Below are 17,891 nucleotides of genomic sequence, written 5' to 3' on the forward strand. Positions count from 1 at the left end.
GCTGTACTTAACGAGACACGAATAACCTGTAATCGTTATCCATGGAAACAGTTCGCTATTAGAAAGATGTTGCCGGGAATTTTTTAATCTAAAATTGGCAACCTTTACGCACGTGAAACATAACTCCTTTCTCAGTCGTCCTACACCGATTATATATAAAAAAAGGTCTCTTAACTTAACCCACCTCAACTGCCTAAGACCTAAGTCTTTGATTTTGAAATCAACATAGTATTTTTTACAACATTAAACGAACTTCACACAATGTAAGTTCATTGTTCACGCATTAACTGATGACGGGGCCGCCGTCTCACCTTTCCCATTGACCCCATTTAAGACAATTCACCAACAATGCAGTAAGGGCTTATCAATATCATACTATCAATTCACTCATATGAAAAACGAAATACATTGTTTATTTGCAGAAAAATAAAACTTTACAATCTCTTTCACTTTACTCGGCAATGAAGTATTGGCACATGCAGCATTTAACCACCGGCCTTGCCCATAGAAAGCAAAACTTGCGAAAAACTGAGATATCCAACAAAAATGTACGGACATATGTGGCATACAGCAACGAAGAAAAATCGAGCGAAAATTGTCAGTACAAGCTACATAAAATATACGGGCAACAACAAAACTCACAGGAAAGAGAAATGAACTACACAATGCAGAAAAAACACTCATTTTAAAACAGAAAAGATCATTTTGTGCTGCCTTATAACGATAAAAAGTTTGTCGCGAAGCTAATTATAATGCCTTTCTCGGATGCATTTTTCGAAGTCCGCACTCAATGACAGACTGATCGCAATATGGCATGTACTCAACAGTGGAAAATCAAAAATTTTGTTAATCACAGTCATGCAAATAGATAAAACATTAATTGGACCATCTTATTTTATTCCGAAAATATTCTTATATATAGTAAAATCAACTACAGCAGAGTATAAGAGAAGGCACGAAAGTCATTGGAACAAACCTACAGCACTACATTATGCATTACAAAATAATCCCCATCGACTTTCAATTGTTATCGGCCACAATATTCTTACCATTAACTAAGCGAGGCTAAGGTCAAGCTTCTTTCGATGAAGCACCCATTTTAGCACATTACGAACAATTCACTTAAATCCACATTTGTGTGATTATATATTCCAGTGCAGCCAAACAAATTTTTTGCGATTCTTTTCTCGCATGAAAAAGACGTGCATAGGAACGTTAAAGTGACTGTCGCTCCGATATATCACTTAAGTTCGTAAAGGTAGCACACATGAACGGCAGCGCTGTAAAACGTTCCACTTCAGATAAATTCAAATGAACCTAAGCTAAGAAGAAACAGAAGCAAACACATACATGCAAGTGAAAAAGTGAGTGTTTTACTTAAAAGCAAATAAATAAAAACCTTAACAGCAGTAACTGTCGAAAGGCATAAACCAATACAAAACTGTGACCAATACAATCCTTAAAAAGCACACGAACAACCAGCAGCAATGTGAAACGTTGTGGAAGGCAGTGGTTGATGACGTAATCAAAAGTAACACACCGACACGATCAATGAAAACATATTGCAAACGGCAGCAAGTTTTTCGCTATCACATACAAAAGTAAAATAAAAAAATACTTTAATACAAAGAGTTATTATTATTTTGCTGCTACTAACAAAAAAAATGATGGGAAGCTGAATTCAAGCCATCATGAACAAAACACTACATTTAAAGCATCTAAAATCAACATATATAACATATCATAGCAGTTTTAGATAACATTTGCGGGAAGACTTTTATGGCAGTTTTAATGGCAAAATATGTACAATGCAAAGCAGCCATAAGGTATGATGGTTTTACTTTTTTATGAGCAGAGCCATTGAAGCAGGTTGATGGCAACAGGGGCAAACGGAAGTACCTTGTGCACAGCCATAGCAAAAGAGGTTATGACCACAAGGAACCAAAGCAGCAACGACCGAACCTTCGTTACAAATTATACATTTCTGCAGACTGGAATGTGCAGTGTCTGGTGCACGAGGAGACATAACATGGCCAAGTGCAGTTTCCATTGGAGAACCAGATGTCAAGCTATCACATGTACCACCTGGAAATCAAAATATTTGTCTTATAAAAGCACATCAAAGAACATATATTTACCACATAAAATAATATTTTGAATAACATCATATCTTAAAACGATAAAACACAAGATTACAACAAGGTAAGTAACCAAAGGATATTTAATTTCCAATAAACAAAAATTTCCTGAAAATATCAACACAACTAAAAACAAAAAGCATTTTTAAAGAGTGCCAAACTTATCTGAACCACTGTAACACAGAGCAACCTACTTGATGAATAACCACTTTCAATATTCTGAGATGACGAAGAAAAAACGCCAATACCAATAGCTGAGGACATGCTAGGCCCAAACTCGAGAAAATTGCTGTTAGCGGAAGTGCTACTTTGTTCAGAAGAATCTGAAAGAGTATGCCGCACAGAAAGAGGAGTCTTGGACGGCGACTTCTTATGACTTTGTGAAGGCAAAAGAGATGGCCCAGTTGAAAAATCTTTGTCCGACAAAGTAGGGGACAAACGACAAGTTCTTCCATTGTTGCTGGTGTAAGAGGATGTTGGACTGAGCCCTGCACTACTTCCATTGCTCCCTGACAAATTGACAGCATGGGGCAAAGATTCAAAATGACCAATGTCATTACTACCAATACTCCATTGGGCCTGCACTGACTTCAACAATGCTTTTTCCACAGGTTCAAAGATATTGTTAGCAGTTACAGAAGATCTGCCAAGGTTGTGATAGTCATCTAAAACAAAATTACCAAAAGTAACACCTAAATAGACATATAATTTACAATGAACAACTAGCATGCCTATAGGTAAATTGAAAAGGTTACCATGCGACTTTGGTGGAGCCCGTGAAATGTATTCTTGCGTGGCAACTGTCCCATTAGAGCTGCATGATGGAAAAAAACTTGGAGCTTGACACCGAAGCACACTATTTTGGATGTTGTAGGAAGTTTCTGATGATGTAGTAGATCTGCATAGATACCATGTAATCACCAAAAATACTCCCAACCAGAACACTTGTCAAATCATCTATCCATTTTGAATCAAAACAGACCTGGCCGTAGATTTCAACAATGTATCTGATGAACATGGGCTTCCAACTTCAGTGCCATTGTTTTTGAAGTCATCATCAATATTTGTCTGTAATGAACCAGTCCTGGATGCAATGTGGGCTTCTATTTCTTCCTTAGCCTTCTCAACATTTTCTGGTAAACCTTCACAACAGACCAAAGTTTAGCTGCAGTGAAATATGTCAATTGTATCATTTCTAGTGTTTTTCTACTGAAAACAAAAATCCTAATCCGTTTCAACTTGGTTGAGTATTAATTCGGATATTCAATAATAAAGATTTCGATTTGTTATGAGTGGCGGAGCCAGAATCTGACGCCTGGGAATACAGTTAAGTCATCGCTAACTAAACACGAGGAATTCTCATTTTTGCACCAAAGCTTGAGGCCATTTACCATTCATACGCGGTATTATTATGAAGCCTTTTTACATGGCATCTTTAGAGAAAAAAATTGGGAATGCATGTTTGAGCCTAAACACCAACTTATGGTAGTAAACGAAATCGGTTAATCGCATACCGATTAAACACATATATGATTTGCATACAAATCTTAAGCCCTGAATCAAATCCTATCTAACGATAAGAAAAAACGTCGTTAATTGCTTAAATGAATAAATCACATTATGGCAGAAGGTTTTTGTCTCAGTGGTACAATAACTCAGTTTGCTGATTTTCTTCCGGCAGAGTAACGCACAAAATATTTGCTGTCTTCGTCATAAGTAGGGCCATTTTTATTTTGACCTAAAAAAATTTTTTTTTGACTTTATTTTTGTCAAATTTTGACTTTATTTTGACCTAACGAAATTGCTTATTTGTAGAGGCCACAGTTCTTCCTCCAGTTACCCAAACATAATATTTTGTCGATTTCAGACCCAAACGTAATATTTTGTCGAAAAGTCAAGGTGTTTTATGGATTATAAAAAGTGCGTCGTGTTTTTTGGCGATAGATTTAGGCAGCTTGTGTTATTTTGTCCTTGTGAAAAGGGCACTTTGCCTCGATTTTCTCCGCATGGTAAATTCTAATAAACAGCAAATTAAACAGGGAATGCTTGTTGTTGCTCCAATCCAGCTTGATGGCGTTTACTTTTCCTGTGGCTTTTAACAAAATACTTTTTATCGCACTTCACTATAACCTCGCAAAAATTGCACCTTAAATCACCCCCGGGAGTTGCATTAAATTCATCAGAAAAATCTCGACAAATCTGTCTAACTTTTGCTGAAGACGATTTAGCTTGCTTGGGCATTTTTGTATTACTGAATGTCAGTAGGCTATTCCTAAAATCCAAACTGTTGATCTTCGAAAATACCACGTTTATGAAGAGGAAGTGTTTTATAAGAATTATTTAAATACGTAACAATGAATAAACAATGGACAATTTGCGATAAAAGTTACTGCTGATCCAAGTGGGCATTGTGACTTATTTCCTGCTTTTATGGGTTAATATGGTTTAATTGTGTCGCAGTTCCTGATTTACAATGCTTCCACGAGGATTTTTACAAGAATTACTCTCAAGAAACACAAAAACTTTGTAAAAAACCATATTTTGACAAATTTTGACTTTATTGTAAATTTTGACTTTATTTTGACCTATAAACTTCTTAGAAACAATCCCCTAGGTGCTGAAAACAACTTTATTCTTTGATTCGTGGTCAGACGAGGTCCTTAAAAATTTTTGACTTTATTGACTTTTGCGGGCCCTAGTCATAAGTCATAACCCGTGACGCGACAGTTAATTGAACGACAGTTTCGAACCGACAGCTGATCGAATCGACTGGGTTAGGGTTTATCGTTCGATAAATAGTCGTTCGATCAACTGTCGATTTGATTAGGGTTAGGATTTATCATTCGATAAACTGTCGTAGTACCGTCATAACCTCCATTATCATCATTTGTCATTTCTCATCTGTTTTACTTCGCTTTTAATTACATGATAATTTGGCACAACTGCAGATCTTTTTGCTGTAGTGTGGTCGACCAAGTTTGATAGCTTTCTGCACATGCTACAAGCGAGTAGGGCTTTTATTACTTTTACTGGTATGCACTGCATTGTGATTCTGTTTTTTAGTCGCTTTAGCCGCTAAAGAATAAGCATGGCATTGTTGATTAGCTAATTTAACGCAAGTTGTTGAGAAGCTTTTTGTGAAGAAAAATTGCATTCCCACCGAGACCTTGTTTATATAAAAGCAATCGTTGAAAAACAGACCAAGCCAGACATTTAGAATCATCATTAGTAACCCAACGTTTTATCATAATTTTTTTGTCCAGGACGTTAGTCAAATAGTTTAGTTGCAATGACTTTCATCAGTATTCAAAATGTACCAAACTTAGATATTTATAGAGCAATGCTACGATGTTAAATTACATTGGTTGAATGTTGGTTAAAAAGGCATTTCAATTATGTCATCTGTCAATGATTTCTAACATGTCATACAAATTTTATAACGGTTAATTTGCAATCGTTTTTCTTTAATTTTGTTGTTTTCACCGCAAAGACATGCGCATTGTGCTTTTGGCACATGCAGTATTTCTACCGATGAGACAAACTGTTTTGATCATACTTACGGCCTTTTTCAGGCCTGGTAAGTTTTGTTTTGAAAGTTTTATACGCCGGTATATATGGAACGGATCGGTTTGTTTTGTAGTGAAGTATGTGTGGGTTTGTTAGAGTTTAGTTTCGTAGAATACACAATCGTCTGTTCACAATAAACCTTATTTCTAGAGCAGACCGGTTAAACGCATATTTGAGATAATCGCATAAAAATGTCTGACAAAATTGATGAGATTAACCGATTCACGTCTGTATCTAACAAGCATTTAAATAGGTTATTATAGCCTTGATATTCATGGGTACTCATTTGGCCCATGTTGTTGATGAAGCAAAATAGCGCGCAAGACAGCATTCACACCACAGGATTGACAGGATGCATTTACGCAAAATTGAACTTAAAGCGATCTTGACGCTTGCTTGCCTCGGTTACCTTAAATTTCTTAACCATGTGGATTAACCTTGTACACAAACGTAAATATTTTCTCTATTCACGTGCACTGCATTCACTCGCCTTGTCCGTGCATGTCTCTAGCACAAGTATCTTGTCTGTTGGTTCGAAAAACTTAAATTTATTCACTGTAGAAAGCATTGATGGTTAAATAACGTCTTCATTTTGGCAGAACCTTGGGTCACCTTTTTGCTAAAAGATGTTGCAATTTTTTGCATTTTATTAAAGTGATTTTCCAAAATTTTAACACTAGCGTACTTGTCAAATATGGTTTGAGCAACATACGCCGTACTGACCTCCTTGTTGAAAGGTGTTTTTCTATTGTTTTATGATGTCATAATGTTATGTTGCATTGTTACGTTCTGACATTATATGGTTCGTTGACGTTGGCTGAATAGTAACTGCAGTTTAAAGTTTTTGAGCGTTAATCCAGTTCCAATATGCTATGAACCCTCAATCTAATTGCGAAACTATAAAACTATATTACACCCTTTTCGGTAAAGTGTGCAGTGCAGAAAGAGAAGTACCATATTTCATGCGTGATGTGCGGTGTTATGTTATATGAAGTATAAATAGAAGCCAAATTTCCGGGGAAACATCGTCTCACTTGTCCCCAGCTGTGATCATGACAGCACATATTTTTAGCATGACAAAAAGATCTAGTTGCGATCTATACCATGACGTCAGAATCTCCTAAAGAGATCACATGCATCTTAGGTGGATTGCATACGAGATATGGTTATGGCAAGACATGTTTTGTAAGTTTGGACAAATTTCTTACAGCAGCATTTTAATACTTGAATAAGTTTTCAACATTTGGCTTTATAAGAAAATTAACAACATCTTTTCAAAATTGATGCCCAGCCAATTAATTTGCTGTTATTTATGTCAGATCTCTCCAGCATTACACATGTTAATACTGGATAAATTTTTACACTAGTTACCACAGTTAATACTGGACAAGTATCACACAATTTTTGAATTTTTCCATTCAAGTATATTGTGCATTTTTGCGCTCTTGTCACTTTGTTTGCTGTGGTTACTTTACTTTTGGTATTAATCAACTGTTTGCTTTTTCAAACCCAAAACCCGAAAAGTAGAAATTACTCTAATATCTGCTACCAAGGAATAGTTTCTGATCTTATGTTCCAGTCGTAAGCTGAAAAACTAGTGTATAAGCTTAATACATCACGTGTATGCAGGCTGTGTCACTAATGTTTCTGTTTGCTTTCTTCAAATAAAACGTAAAGGCAGGTAAGCTATATATACAAAATAGTTTATGGTTTTAAAAATCTCTTAATGGAATAACAGATTATTCCATCATTTAAAAAGCACATATACCTTGGACATGGGCTTTCAATGTAGCCAACGGTATATCAATAAAGACCAATCTGCTTTCACAAGTCTCTGTTTTATTATGATATCATATGTTTGGCTCGGCTCTGCCGTTTTCATTTATCCACAACCCACATCGAAATTGGAGACTATAAAGTGAGAGATTATTCCATTTACCGTAAAACCTCTATTTGAGCGCCACCTCTAATAGAACGCCACTTTTAAAGGGTTGAAAAATAGAGCGCCTCCCTCTAATTGAACGCCACCTCTAATAGAACACCACTTTTAGCGGCGGAATTGTATTAGCAGGTATTGTATTAATTGTATTTAAAGAAGGGTTGAAAAATAGAGCGCCAACCTCTAATAGAACGCCACTTTTAAACAAGAGTTGAAAAATAGAGCGCTATGGCGGTGAAATAGAGGTTTTACGGTAATTTAAAACAAAATTCTTTATTTTAAATTAAACTCAAACATCCCACAAACAATTCACATTTACTTGGCATTTACAGTGGAAGCTTGAAACTAAAAAGACTTATTACGTGGTAAAACTGATTTTAATTTTGTCAGAAATAGAAAAGTAACCAAAGTTGATGTAACGAAATGAAACAAGGATCAACTGAGGCTGTGCGCCCGGCGTTTGCAACAACGTTGGCCTTTTTAAAATACGTAAGATGCATAAAATCCTAAGATCAAATATTAAATTTTTACAATAAAACCGAAGCATAACGGCTTATTTTGAGGATGTGACTTTATGAACCACATATCTATACCAAGCATACTGAAAACAGCAGCAAGCTCGTGGCAACCGCACCAGTTGTAAGCAACAGAAATCTGGTATGCTGGAAAAAAGCACACTGGATGCAAATTTCTTTATTGTTTAACTCTTTATATTTATCTTTCAAGGATTCTGTATTCAACAACTAACATATCTATTCCTGAGCAAAATGTGTTTTAATGTTGTTTACACATGCAAACTACTTTTAATAGGTATACTCTAATATCAAATTACCTGTAACTTCAAACACTGGTTCTTTTTCTCTACTTGGAGTAACAATATATGTATGGGTTTGCTGCTGAATTCGTTTTATCGTAGCACCTTTAGGGCCCACTACAAGGCCCACTACACGATATGGCACTCGCACTTGTAAAGTGATAGTCCCAGCAGTTAGTTCTGCATCCGCTCCTGATACCAAACCTTGACCATTTATCATAGCATGACGATTTCTGGATGCTCTATTAAATTTAGAAAATAAACAGTGGTTATGAGTGATATATATAATCAGCTATTATTCTACAATTTTCCTTAAACCTTTTCGAAACTAATTACAGCTGTAAACAGAATTGTAATGAAGACTATAAAACAACATGTTAAATACTAGGGTTATATTGGATAGAATCTGATGCAGAGTACCCGATCGGGTAATGTAGTAATTTCTGATACTCACATTCGGCAGATATTACATTATTCACACCAAGACTTTTAGTCACCAACGTTTTAATCTAATTATTCTCACATCTATTCAGTAAATTCTGGATAAATCAAGTGTTAACCAAACTTTTAAACATACGCTTACCATATTTTACGGACCATAAGGCGCACTTTAAATCCTTTTTTTCCTCATAGATTGATCGTGCGCCTTATAAGCCGGTGCGCCTAATGTATGGATCATAATGCGTAATCGCATGCGTGCGTTAGTGCGCGCATGCGCACAACATATTTTAATGAGCTTTATACAGTAACACATGCGCCTTATAGCCTGATGCGCCTTATGTATGAACAAAAAACTAATCAAAGCAATTTATTGATGGCGCGCCTTATAGCCCGGTGCGCCTTATGGTCCGTAAAATACGGTAGTTGTGTTGCTAACACCCACAGAGGTTATAATGTAAGAGAATATGACTTCTCCCCCTTGAGAAGTGCTAGCTCATATGAAAGAACGAATAAGCTAAGGCAATATTTTCGCGTGTGCGCATTCGTTCTAGACCCAACTGTTTGTAATGACTGTTTGTAACAACCTATAATCATGTCAAATGCATAGCGCAATAGAGACGGTTATAATTTTTTCAGTTAGGAGCTTACCAGTTTCGCGTTTCAGTCATCATGCAATGTTAGTTACATGTTACACCGTTGCTTGTTAGAGCAAGACAGAGAAATAATGGCTACGTCTAGTAATTTTTTATTAGTGGCCGTGTTTCACGATGCAACGGTAACGCAGTGAGCATGTGCATTTTATGCCAATGCAAAGTAAGCCGTGGGAAGACATCGTAGGCACCAGCATAGTAAAATAACTGGGCGTGCGGTGTGACGTCATCACGTTCCGTCGAAAGAATGTAATCGTATGATGTTCCATGTTGCTTATTTGATAAACAAAAAATGTAAATGTAGCCGTAATTGAAACATTTTCATGCCCGACACAACAATGGTTAAAGACCCTACCTACGAGAACAGATCAAGCAAACACACCCCTCCCAAAATAGGCTTAATTATCGTTTTTACAAAAAAATGTGTTATACCAGTCTGCCTTGATCTAATATTGCAAAATTAAAACTCAAGTATTATAAGAAAGGTTCTTTCTCTGATGAAAAAATACCTTTTCTTAATACTTGCCCATGGGGGCAAGTTTATCAGAAAATTGCGCTATTTTGGCATAAGCCCCATATTTTCATATAACATACCTTCAACATATATGCTATGTTTCATCAAACTTAAAAACTTGTACTCTACTAGACAAGGATCTTTTATGACAGTCTTCCTTCATTCTGCTATAAAGTTACAAGTGCCAAAACATGACAGCAAATTTGACTTTTGCATTCTAAATAGGCCAACTTTTGGGGCTCATTATTTCATCATAACAAACAGTTGCTTTATTTTGGAAATGGATTCATGTGAAAGACCAAAAGTCAAACCCATGCAACGCTAAAATTAGCTTTCCATTACTATCTAATACATGCAACGCTAAAATGCTGCAAAATCACCACGTCCAGAGTAAGCGAAGGGTATCTAAAAATTTAAAGCACCATATTTTCAAAACCACATAATATTTTAAGCTAAAATTTTTAATGTCTGGCGTCATCATGCGAAATAACATTTTGACAAAATTGAGCAAATTTGGTGAGTCAGCTGGAGGTTTTGGTACACTTGGTGAATTAGCCGAGATCCAGAATAAGTAAATTCGGGAAGTTTCATCCAAACTTGTCATAAGTGTTGAGCTCCCTAAACTGCTTTGTCTGTGATTGCAAGCATGGCCCCAACTTAAGTGCGTAGCACGCCTGGACTTTGGCAAGGGGTTGGGTTTTTTTGTAATCCTAACACACGCTAAAACTCTAAAAGCTAGGGGTGCACAATACAGAATATCGAATCTTAGAGATTCTAATCTCAATGTATTCGAATCTTATTTGCAGTTTATTTTTGGATATCAGGATTCGAAATTAAATCTGTTAAATGAACAGTGTGCAACGTTAAACAAATGTGAAGTTGATATTTTCCGTCTTGCGCGCCGCCTTTTTTCTTCATAGACTGTTTGTTCCAAGCGCCTATTTTCTTCCTTCATAGGGTTCACGCAGTTATCAGAACTGCAGACACGCAGTGCGTTCCCGTACCAGTAAATAATTTGTCCTGCCTAGATTTTAGTTTAATCATCCGTAACGCAAAACAATGAAGCCAACAAAAAGCTGAAGTTTGCACGCGCTTAATGTGTGTGCGGGCGAATGATTTATTACGTGTGCTGTGCAGTGCATTCGCGCGCGCATTGATTCACTCACCAACCATGCGCTTGAGATTCGTAAACAAGTAAGCAGTAGACTGTATGTAAGTGTAGAGGAATAAGGTAATCTATTAATTATCACTGCGTCATGTGGACTGGTCGTGGGCGAAAAAAAAGTTTCAGGGTGTGGGAACATTTTTGTAAGCCAGATGAAAAGAATAGCGTGGTTTGTCGCCATTGCAAGGCAATTTTATCATATTGCAACAGTACTGGCAGTCTGTTGAAGCACTTGAAGAAAAAGCATGTGTTCTTAAATATCAGCGGAATTGAAGGCAGTCTCTCTGCAAGCGCAAATAACAGTAGGAAGTAGGAACAACACCAGTAGGAATTACAACAGTCCAAGGACTCGTGGAAGAATTGTTACCTCTAAAGGTGGCCAGTGACTTTATTGAAGGAGATAAATATGTGACAACTGCAGCCATTATACCATTAATTAAAGGGCTGTTGAGTAACTACTCAAGCTCCTTCTCTACAAGCAGTGCTAGTGTGCATATTTCTGCATTTAGACAAAAGATTAAATCTGCTATAGAATGCAGATTTGACTTAGCTGTTGCATCCGATGATGTTCCATATCCATCTTTATTTGATATGGCAACATGGCTTCACCCAGCATACAAAGAAAAGTATTTTAAACCGCATCATGCTACAAGGGTTCGCCTGCATTTAAAATCAGAAATGATTTCTGACACAACCATAGCAGTGATAGCACCACCCCATAATCCAATTCCTGTTGGCGACAGCACCACCAGTTCTGTTTCCATGATGGAAAATTTGTTTAATTTAGGAATGGAGGTGCAACAAAGCAACCAAGAAGATGCAGATGATGAGGGAGCTGACATTGACACTATTGTAACTAATGAGGTTTCAGCCTACCTAAAAGATAACTCCAGTAAAACAGACGTGTTGGAGTATTGGAACTTAAAAAATGAATTCTCTATGTTGTACAATATTTGCCAGAAATACCTTTCGCTGCCAGCATCATCTGCAGCATCAGAAAGGTGCTTCTCCAGCGCAGGGCTAACTGCAACCGTCCTGAGATCTCGACTTACCGAAAGTCACTTAGAAGCACTGAATATCCTACATTGCAACAAGCAGCTTCTTGATTAATTCTATGATTCGATGTGTAAATGTGTTACCTCCGAAAAGTATGGTATTAAGACTGTTGGTAGTGCGGTGGCAAGAACTACACGGCTCTATGCTTTAATATGAATCGTATGATGCTTGATTTAGCATATATGTTATACTGTTTGTCATGTGATACTAATACAATTCAAAATAATGTACAAATATTTTTGATTTTTGTTCGTTATTATTTGGAAAAAATTGCCGCGTAATTTCAGAATAGATTCGAAATTCTGGATTCGAAATTAAGTATTCTAGAATATTCTAGAATAGCCAGGTATTCTGTATTGTGCATCCCTACTAAAAGCCTCATGAAACATTGGTTTAATAAGTTAAAAAGTACTATTCTTTTTTTTATTAAATAAAATCATGTGGAAACATCTTCTAAGCATAACGAAACTTCGACGTTTTTGGCGAAGTATAGTAAGCGTTAATGAATAAATACTTTGCTTTGACTGAATGGTTGTATTCATCGTCAAACAATATTGTTACACTAATTTTTCTAACAAAAACAGTACAACTTGTATATACTTGAAATTGTTTAAGTATTCTCTTCACTTTTCATAAAGAAAATTCAAGTAATGTGTAATACTCTTATGATTACGAGTATGGTGCTTGTACATCATTTGAACATAATATTAAGTGTAGGCTAATTAAGGCAATAGCTTAACCCCAAAACTTGATGAGCTCTGCTTTTACGTCATGACGAAACCAGATGAGTGAAGACGTAAAGTGACGTCACACCACATGCCGGGTCATTTTGTTAAGTTGGCTCCAATGATTGCAGGGGTGTGAGATAATGTCCTGCTCACCAGACTTTGGATGATTATGTCATGCATAATTATACTCTGATTTGAAATTCTACTTTCAGCAATGAAATTCCAGAAACATTTTAGTTTCTTTTTTCCAAAGCCTTCCCCAAGTACCAATTGATTTTGTGGCAGTTAAACTGTTGTAGAGGAGCACGCAACAAATAATGATTAAGAAACCCCAAATCTTAGTTTTACGCTACCATACTTACCGAATTTGAGTAAAATGTTCTGCAGCAGATTGCACTTCTCTTCTAGCCATGGCAACATCTTCTTTCCTTCCAGTTACAACAAAAACAGGTTCTTCTCCACGCACTGGTGTTTTTATGTAGGTATTTGTTTTGGCACGTAAGGCTTTAATTTTGCAACCTAAAATTGACTTAGTGTTAAGATAGTTAAGGCGTTATGAATTATCAGCTAATTTTTTGTTCATACAATTAGAGTTTAAGTTGGCTGTAGATGCAGATATGCTAAATATAACAACACTATGCATGATGCCAAGTACTAGGCGATAGGAAGCATTATAATACTCGATCGAGTGCAAATATTCTCAACCCTTTTCTAACACGTGAAATGATAATTGCACATAAAGTCATGATACCAAAAAAAGAGTCGAAGGTTTTTGGGATTGACTCCACAAGCTTAACCACAACTGGAAAGTATGGCAGACATCAAAGAGAATAAACCGTATGCACATGAATTTAAATTTCATACTGAAGCCTTAATTCTTAGTTTATTTATTAAAAGTTATCATCAGCGTCTGCATGAACGTTAGTGAGTCTCGTGCATGCTTCACACTTTCCACCATGGCTAACAATTAACCCATGAAACAGTTTTAAATGGAAAGTTTGCTCTCAGTGAAATAATGGCACCATATAAATTCTATACATAAGCAACAAATAACACAACATTACCTTGTCTGCCAACAATTTCTGCTACATGTTCTGAGCTTGGCACTGGGACACATTCAGTCATGTTTTGACTTTTCTTGTTTTTTATTAAATCATCATAGCTTGATGAGTTTTCATCATCACAACTCCCGAGCAGACCAAGGTTCGACAACTCTAAAGCTATCTGCAAGGCACGCTGATCTTCTTGTGAACTGACGGTATTTTGAGAATCCAGCTCAGAAAAAACAGGTGGACTTTGCATAATGAAGTCGGCCTTCATTTAGTCAATGGCTTACTGTTTAAAACAATCCTAACAAAATTTTCTGCTGCATTGTATAGTATAATGATCAAAGATGAACGACTACAATTTCTATAGAAATGATATGGGATGAAAACCTTCATCCTTAAACCAAATAAATCTTTGCGCAAGGATGGTTCTTCACTGCTTAAGTCCCAGTTACAGAGCATTTTGTATTTAGTTTTGATTTGACTTTAGAACTGTTTGTGAGGACCAAACGTGGTTACTGTTGCCCAGGCTGCAGAGTATGGCAAAGGTGCAGTCAATAGCCTACTGTTATCCATGAGATACAGTGGCTCACTTTAGGTGCATAATTATGCATTTACTTGGACATCTAAGCACTCAGTTTTCAATTGATTTAAATTGAATTAGTTAAGCTGTGTTATTGCACACATCCAGTGAAGAAGTCAAGTATTTTTGTGCTGAGTAGGTGGTGTTTAAAACAGTAGACATGCAAAGCATATGATAGGTACGACAAGAACAATATTTGATAGGATTAATTGCATAGCCTAGGTATTCTTTTAGTCTATTATGGCTATATGTTGAGCAAGTTGCCGATAGAACAAAGCAAGGCCTATAATATGGACAACATTAATCTGTAAAAATGAGCAAATATTTGGGGTAATTTAATAAGGAAAAGTAAGAGTTGGCATCGGCTGGGATTAGTTTTAATTAATGGTTAGATTTCAGTAAGATTGCTGGGTCGGGTAGCTAGTGTATGGAAGTACCATGTGTCTTAAGTTTTACTAAAAAATCGCTGTTTTATTATTAACTTTTGGTCCAACTCCATTGAATTTTCACATGTAGTACGGACAATTTGTCTAAATGTAAATCAAATTGCAGGTCTCTACATACAACACTTTTTAAGCTTCATGACATCACACTAACCCAAGTCATAAAAAATTGATTTTCAAGCCCAAAATGAATTTTGATGTCCAGCACAAACTGCAATATCTCACACAAGAAGCAAGTTCGAGCTTTTACATTTAGAATAGATCTTAGTTGTCAGTACAGATACAGGCAGAGAAAGCATGCTCGTCTAGTCAGTTTGCACGTTCCATTGATTTTTAATTATTCCCAATTGAATTTAGCCTAGACGCGATTATTATAATTTTACTTATTTAAAGGATTTAGCAACTTTCCATCATCCCAATCATTTGAGATTGCTACGCATCGTAGACTGAGTCTTCAACTAACGCATAACGGAAACAATTTGTTAAGTTAACCTGACATCTTCCAAAAATTTAATACTGAAAACATCTGATGTCTATTTTTAAAAAATCTGCCAATCAAAAAACAGCAAATTCAGCACGGGTACGTGTGAAATTTTGCTGACTGGCTTCTTTTGAGGAAAACTGAGCACACTGCAAAGAAGTTACAATTCCTTGAAAATTTTTTTGCTTAACGAGACAATTTAGAAGTATGTTATGCAAGATGAAACATACCTTTTCCGAGTTACCGTCGTCATTGCTTTGGGTAGCAAATTTTTCGATTGCCTGTATTTAAGCCTATCTAAACCGGGTGAGCGACATACATTTTGACTGCGTGGGGCCGACACAGCACACAAATTTTTAATCGTTAACTACTCGAAAACTATTCTTCGTAAACTGATCGGATTTTTTACAGGTTAGCAGCAAAAACATCTGGTTTTCTGTATACAGCATAATTGTAAAACCAAAGAAAGTGCATTTAGTGTAAATAAGTATTTCTACAAGTAAAACATTCCTAGAAGTTTTTCCTTGTTACGCCGCACTCCTGTTGTGCTAAATTGCCTGGAAAACCAGCTGACCGCGAGAAGAAAACGGTACCCTTCAATGCACTCATGATGGCAGCAGAGAGCAAAACTATGAAAAATATCTCAAAAATTACCAAACCAAACTTCATAAAGCAAACACTGAGAGCTTAACCTTTTTTAAGAACAGCCACCAAATTTCAAGTTTCTACAGCAAAAAGTGCAACTGTATGCAACGTTTTGCTGTGACTGTGTGCAGGGTCGGCAAAACATTGTATAGATAGGGTTGATGGTAACTGCTGACCCACTGTAATTCTTTTTTAAATTTTAAACGTTTTGGGCATTGGATTAAGATTTCGCTCAGATGAGTTGCGTATGACTTTTTTTATGCGATAAAAACAATTTTGAAAATACATTGCCAGGTTCTTATTTTACAGTGCTTTGAATCCTACACACTGGGCTTGTCCAATATAATGTCTAGATACGTGTGACGTAAAATGCGTACGAGTTTGCGTGTAATCTGCGGCGCGTTACACAGGTTAATTTTGCTTGGCATGTCAAACAAAGTTTAAAATATTTGACTAGAAGTAAATGTAAACCAAATTATTACATTTAAACACGCTGCAGAAACAACGCCAGGTCTTACGTATTATACTTTGCATACAACGCTGACCACGTAACGTGTAGGGATGGGCAAGTTTAGAATGCCAAATCCAAAAGAATCGAATCCAGAATGCCAATTTAAACCGAATAATAAAATTAACAAGCGGGAAAAAGTGAACATGCGAAACAACGACGATAAAAAATGCAAGTAAGTTTTCTTGCATGCAACTGATTTAAGGAAACAAGCGTAACCATTATTCGCACGTATCGCACAGACACATGCATTTTTTTCACTTGTTTAATTCATCACGTGCATTTTTTGTTGTTACTCCCTGTTTGTCTGGGTTGTTTGAGTTAAAGCTTATCGTAAAAGATTTATTAATGTAAAGATGCATGGGAAAAGGAAAACTTTACAAGTGTGGGAGAATTTAACGTTATTTTCTAATAAGGTTGCAGTGTGTGAGCAATGTAAAGAACATATGAGTTATTGTAACAGCACTGGAAGTCTTATGAAACAGTTTAAGGCTAAACATGTGTATTTGGAGTTAGGCAATCAAACAGGCGATAAATCAACTGATGGATGCACATCAGAACCAGCAGAAATAAAGGTTGTTTATAGTATTCTGGATTCAGTTTAGGTATTTATAATAATTCTGCAATACTAAATTATTTTTAATCTGCCCATCCCTAGTATCATGACTTTGTATCAAACTAGTCTAGTGCGTAAGATTCATACTACTTTAAAATAAGACCTAGACAACATATTTTCAAAATTTTTTTATTGCGTAAAGAAATTCATACGCAGCTCACCTGAACGAAATCTTTACACTCCAATGGCCTGAGAGCTTGTAATTTAAAAAATTAAAGTTGGTTGACATTTTCCATTGTTAAACATAGGCTAGGCGATCAAAAAACCTTGGCCACCTAGAAAGTAACTCATAAAAGCTCTATTGTTTTTCGGGCTTAATGGCCGGGGCATCGGCAAACTAGGCCAATACCGGTCCGTGGTGTAAAGTGTGACACCAATAGGCACGCGGTTTACCAACGTGCACTGCAAAATTTTTTATCTTCACGCCGATTTATAATAAGCAAACAAATAAAAAGTGGTTAATTGAAAGCATACATAGTATTAAGAAACAAAGAATTTAAGCTTTATTGTACGCCAAAATTTGCGTTCTTTAACATACGATTTTTTCGTGGAAAACT

General features: G+C 36.3%; 1 protein-coding gene across 1 annotated transcript; it reads right to left on the reverse strand.

Moving 5' to 3' along the window:
• Nucleotides 1–392: 392 nt before the first annotated feature.
• On the reverse strand, nucleotides 393–14,398 carry LOC143445313 (RNA-binding protein MEX3B-like). Its single transcript, XM_076944335.1, has 7 exons — nucleotides 14,077–14,398; nucleotides 13,375–13,531; nucleotides 8,477–8,700; nucleotides 3,121–3,280; nucleotides 2,894–3,036; nucleotides 2,333–2,803; nucleotides 393–2,085 (listed from the first exon to the last, which is right to left on the reverse strand). Exons 1-7 carry the CDS (start codon nucleotides 14,330–14,332, stop codon nucleotides 1,838–1,840), a joined length of 1,659 nt encoding a protein of 552 aa, XP_076800450.1. The 5' UTR covers nucleotides 14,333–14,398; the 3' UTR covers nucleotides 393–1,837.
• Nucleotides 14,399–17,891: the final 3,493 nt, after the last annotated feature.

The sequence above is a fragment of the Clavelina lepadiformis genome, chromosome 2, assembly GCF_947623445.1.
Source record: "Clavelina lepadiformis chromosome 2, kaClaLepa1.1, whole genome shotgun sequence".
In the NCBI taxonomy this organism is placed as follows: Eukaryota; Metazoa; Chordata; class Ascidiacea; order Aplousobranchia; family Clavelinidae; genus Clavelina; species Clavelina lepadiformis.

Bases quoted from the DNA above. Each gene is read 5' to 3' on its own strand.
- LOC143445313 (XM_076944335.1), bottom strand. From the start codon at position 14,332: ATGAAGGCCGACTTCATTATGCAAAGTCCACCTGTTTTTTCTGAGCTG. The intron at 13,532-14,076 runs GTAATGTTGTGT...AGTCAATTTTAG, and splicing joins AGAAATTGTTGGCAGACAAG to GTTGCAAAATTAAAGCCTTA. The intron at 2,086-2,332 runs GTAGGTTGCTCT...TTTGATTTCCAG, and splicing joins TGAAAGTGGTTATTCATCAA to GTGGTACATGTGATAGCTTG.